The sequence below is a fragment of the Vanessa atalanta genome, chromosome 15 (assembly GCF_905147765.1).
Source record: "Vanessa atalanta chromosome 15, ilVanAtal1.2, whole genome shotgun sequence".
Lineage (NCBI taxonomy): Eukaryota > Metazoa > Arthropoda > Insecta > Lepidoptera > Nymphalidae > Vanessa > Vanessa atalanta.
The window spans coordinates 7,959,327-7,967,975 of NC_061885.1; the positions used below are offsets into that span (position 1 = coordinate 7,959,327).

The window sequence follows — 8,649 nt, forward strand, 5'->3', positions numbered from 1 at the left end:
TTTTTTATCGGTATTTCATGTTTTCTGTTTGTAGACGATTATTTAGGAACTCTTTGAGGCTTATATTCTACATTCCGTATTATTCCACATTTTCCTGTAAATACAATTTATCATAATGAATCATTTAGTTTATATTGAATGGGTTTTTTGTAAAGAAACTTTGTGGAAATAACCTGATTCGATTTGTAATATGGGTTGAGTTATGATGGGTATAACTGATTGTTTTAATAAAGTATTTTTCCCTACGCAACTTGCACAACGTAGATGAACGAAAAACGAACTATGACGAGATATTTCATACACTTACTATTTTACTTTTTAACATATTCTCACCTCCGTAATTTAACTTTAAACATTTACTAGCTTACTAGAGCTGATGTGTGTGTCGTTCTATTATTTTTGTCCATGTCTTGTTGGCTTAGATGCTAACTTATAAATACATTAATTTGACTTCCGATCCGAAGATTAAGGTGCCCAAAACATTCATTAAAACTTATTCGATTTCTCTGTCTGTCTGAAGTTTTTGGTCAGGAAGGTGTTGCCATGTTACATGAAACATGTTTGCAAACAAATATCTGTATTTTATTGTATCTCATGCGCAGTTAGCTAGTGGCCGAAATTCGGTCAAGCGAACATTATAAAATATTTAATTATCAATGTAAATAGCTTTTTACGTTAAAGTTATTGGTAATATTTAGCTAGTTTAATGACGAAATCAAAATAATGTATTTTACATACGTAGAAGCAATCAACTTTTGATACAGAATATATAAATAATAATTATTTAGAATTTGCGAGATGTTTCTCTTTTACATATTCAAATTATATATTTTTAAGTGCTTTATATTTTATATTTAGAATTATGTCTTAATTTTTTTTTAATTGCATCTAATTTCGGGTGATGGTCGTTCTCAGTTGATTAATCATGTACAAAGGTCAGTTTTGGCGTAGATTGTAAAGAACAACTAATTATAATTAAAAAAGTTGCTCTCAAGGCAAAAATAATACTTACATTTATGTAAGAGAAATCTACCTTTACTAAGATTAAATTTTCCGGGTTCACGTGTTAGAAAGATTTCATGTGCTTGAAGACATGTGTTATTAGGAAATTACATGTTGTTATAAAAAGTAAGTTCGACTGAATCGTTAGTTTTACATACCCTAACTATATATTATAGTAATAAATATATTTTTTAACTTTAATCAAAACTTTTAGAGAAATTGATCAGGCATAGTACAAACATCTTAAATGATTTTCAAATTGGGAGTATAATTAACTCTGGTCTGCTACCAATATATTTTTGCAGGAACCCTTATATTTTTGAAGCGTTCGAACTAGGATCACAGATATAAATTTATAAGCTGGTATCTAGATTAACTACACAGTTGAGCGTGTATAATGTAAAAAAATAATTAATTTTTAAAATAGAAATAGAATTATTTTTAAAACAAATACATTGACATATATTGATGTATCAATATTCTGGAAATGTGTTTTAAAATGTTAGATATGAGTTGTTATGTAATTGTTTTTTTTAAATGTCCCGTTTTCATCTTAGAGTATGAGGAGGTGGTCTAGGTAGCCTATGTTCCAAGACGGGATAGCTATGTATCTCCCTTCCAAAATTCATCCAAATCCGGCCAGTCCTTTTTGCAGAATTGGGTAATAAATATTGCAGTATACAAACTTTCACATTTATAATATTAGTAGGTTCACGACGTATGGAAATACGATCAATAAGATTTAAATTTCGAACAGATATTATCAGATATTTTATAACGATGGTGTTACGGTGAGGACTTTATGAATGTTTATTAAATAATTTTATGTAACTGCCTTTCAATCTCACCCTCTAAATGTGCAATATCAATTATTTGATTTGCTTATAATTTAAACTAACAATAAAAGCATAACCTTACAAAGTGAATTGACGCTGACGTGAAGTATTTAAGAAGGCTACGCGCTGAGCGACGGGCCAAAATTGCACTACTGATGGCAGCGGCCGCCCGCAACCGCCAAATAGATATAGAGCATAAAAGTTTATTATAATTCAATGGTAAAGTTTACACGATTGTAATTTAAATAAATTTATAAAATGCCTGCCGATTCTAACATTATTGTAACGGGGGATGAGAGAGAAAACACGATACTATTCCAAAGTCTCCCAGAGAGATCGAAACATGAAGATTTTTTTAGACGGGCGGTTGATCTGTTGGTGGAGCGAGTAGTTTTCGGCAGAGCTTCTAGGAGTTCGAAGGTTGTGGAGTGGGCAGCTCCTGAAGATATCAAGAAGGCTATAGATTTGAAGCCTCGGGATGGACCTGCGACTCATGACGAGCTCCTGGCATTCATGGCTGATGTAAGTATTGGAAATTATGTTTTCCTAAATATGTATTCAATCTTTTTTAATCTATTGACGTCTTGTTTGAGGTAAATCGTCAAGTTGAATGTTTATGTACATTAATTAAACTGTGGGTTTGTTTTTATAATTGCTTTACAAGATATGACGTAGTATTTTCTTAGAATGTATAATTATATTCTTGACATTTTTTGTACATTGATTGTCGATCTTGAAGGAAAACGCCGAATACTTATTAATTCTAGGTAAGTTAATTTTGTGAAAAGTATATAGGCTGTTGACAATGTCCGTGCTACAATTATTTTAAGACTAAGGTTCCGGTTATTATTTTAAGCACATCACTATTATTAATATTTAAAATAGAATTCGGTGTTAGTAAGAAACTCATAAATAATATTTTTGATTATTTTTATTTGTATGTATGTATAATGTATATATATTAAAAAGTTAACATAGAATAAGAAATTAAAATAACTGGCTGTAAAGATGATAGTCAACTTCATGTATATAGTTCAAATACCCAACAAAATATTTTTATGAATTAAACGATATGATAGTTCAGCTTTCTATAGATAACGTTTTCACTATTGAAAACTGAATATCCAATATGGTGTTTACACTCAAGATATTATTGTTTCTAAGCTAGACAAGTACATTTTTAAAAACTTTGTAAATATTAAAAACTAATCTATTTTCCAGGTCGCCCGCTATTCTGTTAACACAGCGCACCCATACTTCGTCAACCAGCTTTTCTCATCCGTTGATCCTTACGGTCTTATTGGCCAGTGGTTGACTGATGCTCTCAATCCTAGCGTATATACTTTCGAAGTTGCTCCGGTTTTTACCCTTATGGAGGAAGAGGTTTTACGAGAGATGAGAGCGATCGTTGGATGGAATGGGGAAGGTGATGGGATCTTTTGTCCAGGCGGTTCTATAGCTAACGGATATGCTATAAGTTGTGCCCGATACCATTTCTATCCAGAAACCAAGGTTAGTATTTATTTTAGTTATGTAAAATTTGTTTATATCTAGCTAAAATGCAATCGTTGTTTTTATACTTTTTTTTTGTTTTATAATGTTTTTCAAATTAAAAATAACAACAACATATAATTTATTTGTTAATATTGCATTGATTATGAATACGTGTACATAATCACAAATTACTCGGAAGTCCGGAAGTGGCTTGAAATTGATTTGCAATGAAAACAATTACAGATTAAATATAAATCGTATAATACCGCATCCGGTGTTGTAGATATATTAGCAGCGAAGAATTATTCCAACATTTTAAAACTTCAATATTATCAATATAGGTATTTAGGACTCGAAATTCATACGTCAATTGTCTAAATTTAAAGCGACGCTGCGAAGCATAGCATACTTTAATATTATAATAATATTTTGCACTAAAACCTTCTCGGAAACTAGTATATTTTTAAATACATTTCATATATATTGGTTAAGTAGTTTTTTGTTCGTCTAAGCATTACAAATAACCTCGCCTAATGGTATAGTTTTGAACATTTTATTTTAAGAAAACACTTAATAATTTAGAAAAATAAATGTTTTATTATGAGCAGTATGTTAATAGAATTGTACGGTATAGCCTTAATATTACGATAATTCTATCGAGATACAATCATTACTTAAAAATGTGCAACAAGCAATTACTGTTGTCCTTCGCAACAGTTCATTATGGTCCGTTGCGTTTTTTATTCATGTAATAAACTTATTTAGCTATAAACTAGGTTTTTATCTTAGATTGTTTTGAAGGAAGCATTCGGAGATCACCTTAACCTCGATTTCTGGTTATTATTCGTTTATCGCATGCCATGCAGACCTTGGTTTGAATATGTCATTAAATTTAATAAAAAAAAGTTATAAATTGCCTCATTTAGACACAATCATAATTGTGATTTACTAATTTAATTATTTTTATTAGAGTCGAGATGGAAAAGGACACGGTAATATTTAGTATATTGCGAATCGTAGATTGCGGGTTCAAACCCAGGCAAGCCATACTGCTTCAAAACAAATCGTGCATGAAAACATGTACGACTTGTTTTTATAATTTGTCACGTGAAGGAACATTTGTTACGTACACATGTATCTCATGATATTGCCACATGGGCATTCATCACACCGTTTATGAGCTTCAATCCTCTCCTCAAAAAGAAAGGAGGCTTTAGCCTTTAGGAGGCCTGAGTAAATGATTACAGACTGAAAACGTTTTTATTTATTCTTATTTTTCAATTTTAATTGAATTAAATGTTCATTAACAGATAGTGATATTGTTAATCATATATTGATTATTACCTTTCAACAAGTTGAGGAAATAGTTGCATAATAATATATCCATTAAAATCCTCAGCAAGTTTACACCTTTGTTGCATTTTATATTAAAAAAAAAATACAGCTGCTTCAAGAATTACAACAAGTGTCTTCCGTCTACAGTAAAGACATTTTTATGTTAATAAAGCAATCACGTCAAGTGAGATGAGAATATTGTTTCCTTTTTATAAATGATTTTAACAATATAAATAAAAATGTTTTCAGAGCAAAGGTGTTTACGCAGTACCGAATTTAGTGATCTTCACGTCTGAGCTTGCTCATTATTCAACGAGAAAAATGGCCGCCTTTATGGGTATCGGTAACGACAACTGTATTGCGATAAAATCCGACGAATTGGGTAAAATGGACGTGGAAGATTTGGAAAAGAAAATCAACGAAACAATTGAAAACGGTTCTACGCCGTTTATGGTCACTGTCACGTCTGGTACAACTGTGTTTGGAGCCTTTGATCCAATAGTGCCTGTGGCTAATCTGTGCAAGAAGTACAGTCTTTGGTTGCACGTAGACGCGGCTTGGGGAGGGGGTGCTCTGATGTCGAAAAAACATAGACATCTTTTAAATGGTATTGAATTGTAAGTATTTCATATCAATTTTATTACTTAAATAAAATGCATTTTACTTTAATTGAAATAAAAACAGAACTGTATTGGAGTATTGGAGTCCTAAGAAATAAGCGCTATACCTTCCCTCGGGAGGAGGGGTCTTTGCCCAGAAGGAAGTTGCCCGTTCAGAGATATTACTTTTTTATTTACTTATTATAAAAAGAAACATTCTAATACATCTTTTTTTTCTATATAAGGGCGGATTCTGTTACATGGAATCCACACAAGCTGTTAGCTGCACCACAACAATGCTCCACTTTTCTGACAAAACACAAACGAGTTCTCGAAGAAGGACACTCATCCAATGCAAAATATCTCTTCCAAAAAGATAAATTTTACGATACTTCATATGACACTGGCGACAAACATATTCAGTGCGGACGAAGAGCTGACGTTTTGAAATTCTGGTTTATGTGGAAGGCGAAAGGTACCGAAGGTTTTGAGAAACATATCGACAAACTATTCGATAATGCTAAATTCTTCCTTGAGCATATTAAACACAGAGAGGGCTTTCGGCTCGTTCTCGAGAAGCCAGAGTGTACTAATATCATGTTCTGGTACGTTCCTAAGTGTCTTCGAGGTTGTGAAAACGACCCAACCTACAATGAAAGGTTGCATAAGGTCGCACCGAAAATAAAAGAACGAATGATAAAAGAAGGGAGTATGATGGTCACGTATCAACCACAAGGTGATCTCGTGAATTTTTTCCGCATAGTTTTTCAAAACTCAGCGCTTGATCACAAGGATATGGTCTACTTCGCTAACGAGTTCGAACGCCTAGGATCGGATATAGTCGTCTAGATTACTTAGATATAAACAATGTTTGAATAATCTTGCATTATCCAACGTGTAATGTTATTTCATCATTTAGCCTGTGATTTATATTTATAAATGTTTTTTTTTTTTTTAATTTGTAAAAATAAAATTACCATATCTTGCATTATATCAATTAGTGTATAATATGATATTAAAACATATTTATTGCGAAAATTGTCTGTTAATATATTCACATTCGTAAGATTACATTAAAGTACAAAATTAAAAGTTTTAATTGTATTTTCATCTGCGATTTTTAATCTGTGCAATATTCATGCATATTTTAAATGATATATTTATTCTAAGTTAATCATTTAATAGAAAAACTTACAGTAATGAAAGATAGTTGATAGAAGATTAAGTTAAATCTGCTGTTAGTGGTAGTTGCTGCGTAATTTAAACTTCTATAAAACCGTTAAACACGATAAAAGCGAATGACCAATAAGTACTTTTGCTAAGTAGGTTAAAAGCGAGCTATTTATGTAGAAGTATAATTTTAATGTCATACGATCATTGCTATAGAATTAAATTTAATATTGACCATTAAGTAAATAGTTCTAAACTTGAACTTAATTTTATTTCGACGCATGTCAACCGACTTTTAAGAATAAGTTAATAATTTATTAAATCATGCCTATAAATGTTTTTGTTATATTCTAATAAATGTATTTATTTCAATAAAATAAGGTTTTATATATGACATTTTAGTTTATGTTCGTGGAATATAATTAATGAAGTAGGTATATTAATATATTATGATGAAATGAGGGTATAGATAAATCTTTTTTTTTAAGCTAGGATACTGCGCAGTCTTATGCAGAACATCTCGCCAAAGTTTCAACTTAATCGGATGGTAAGTATGCGCCTGTAGTTACACTGGGACACTCACCCTTTAAACTGGAACACAACAATATTAGGTATTGCTGTTTCGCTGTAGAATATCTGATGAGCGGTTGGTTCTTACCCAGACGGACCTGCATAGATGTAATATATCAAATGCTACTGTGAAATCGATGAAGGCAAACACATAGATCCTTTATGAACAGTAATTAGCCACGAGTGTATTGACGTCATCATTTATCAGTGATGACGTACAATTGATCAAAGTCTCAGTTGATTTATGAATTTTGATGTAATTACATCAACGGTTATTAAATTAAAGCGGGTCAGCATAATTTTGAATAGTTATTATTTATACGATGCAATGTCTAGTCAAAACCCAAATGTGTATGAACTCTTTTTTTTTTTCACAAGTAATGTCACGGAAAAGGTTTCATTAAAATGTATAAAAACTGTAAAGGCAATCGGGTTTTAAGTGAAGGCAAATTGATTTTTTGTCCAGTCTTTTTGTGTATAACAAAGTATAGGAATCTAGGTTTTCCTGTTCTCCACGCCATATTTCCTACCTATCCAACTCGCAATAATCAAACTATGACAAGTTGCCTTTTACTTTGAAAACCGATTGCTTCAAGGATTTGCTCATTGTATCTAAAACTGGTGTCCGTTTACAAAAATATAATATTGCTAACTAGCACTAATTAAACCGGATTCGCCCGCAGACAGTTCACGTCGACATTTAGAACACGTGATCTGAATCAATGATTGAAGATTGAAATCCAGGTAAACAAGTGAATTTTCATGTTTCAAAAAACAAGTCAGTCAGACTTCTTGATTGTGTTTAAATTGTTTTATAAGGGGCTCAACATTTAAAGCTATTACCAAAAAAGCAAAAAGCTTCATCAAAAGTATAACACCTCGCCTTATTGCCTCCACTGGTGACAGGAGGGCTGGTTCGTTTTTAGCCCAGAGGATCGGAATTGCGATTCAACGGGGAAGTGCTGCTAACATTCTTGCCACCATTCCACGCGATCAAGATATATACAGTAACTATTTTTAATTCATATCTGTATATATATTTAAGCACTTAATGTTATCTATTCTTGTAATGGTTATATGTGAATTAATATGCTATTTGATGTTAGAAGTATTTAGTTTAAATAAATCTAGTCTTTCTTGAAAAAAAAGAAAGTTATTACCATGAAAATAAAATAAAACACACACACACACACACACATATTACATACACACAAAACATTGTATCTGTTTTTTTTCACGGCCATTAAATTTAATGAAATTTAGCATGAAGAAAGCTTGAACTCCAAGAAAGGACGTAGGCCGCTTTTTTGACAAACTCCTGACGACTGATCCTAAAATGCGAGCGAAGTCGCCGTCACTAGTATTACACAAAGTGATTTACTTAAAGATTTCTGACCATTCCTTTTTCGTTCATTGTGTTTTTTCAAAAAGTGACACATATAAAAAAAAAAATGAAACGTAAGTACAAAATAATTCTATGTAAGCGAATCCAATGTTGAATATTGGTATTCGGTCTAGAAATGAGTAATCACTTGAGGAGCTGTGAATGAATGATGACCGTCAGAGAGTCGTTAAGAGTGAATGTGTATGATAACATCTTGTATAACATGGAATAGTATAAGAGCATCTTCTCGAAATTAAAA

The 8,649-nt window shown here is 31.7% G+C and overlaps 1 protein-coding gene across 1 annotated transcript; it reads left to right on the forward strand.

Moving 5' to 3' along the window:
• The first annotated feature begins 1,962 nt into the window (after positions 1–1,962).
• LOC125069409 (cysteine sulfinic acid decarboxylase) lies at positions 1,963–6,724 on the forward strand. The gene is made up of 4 exons (XM_047678899.1): positions 1,963–2,360; positions 3,060–3,350; positions 4,917–5,284; positions 5,512–6,724. Exons 1-4 carry the CDS (start codon positions 2,097–2,099, stop codon positions 6,113–6,115), a joined length of 1,527 nt encoding a protein of 508 aa, XP_047534855.1. The 5' UTR covers positions 1,963–2,096; the 3' UTR covers positions 6,116–6,724.
• Positions 6,725–8,649: the final 1,925 nt, after the last annotated feature.

Bases quoted from the DNA above. Each gene is read 5' to 3' on its own strand.
- LOC125069409 (XM_047678899.1), top strand. From the start codon at position 2,097: ATGCCTGCCGATTCTAACATTATTGTAACGGGGGATGAGAGAGAAAAC. The intron at 3,351-4,916 runs GTTAGTATTTAT...AAATGTTTTCAG, and splicing joins ATTTCTATCCAGAAACCAAG to AGCAAAGGTGTTTACGCAGT. The intron at 5,285-5,511 runs GTAAGTATTTCA...TTTCTATATAAG, and splicing joins CTTTTAAATGGTATTGAATT to GGCGGATTCTGTTACATGGA.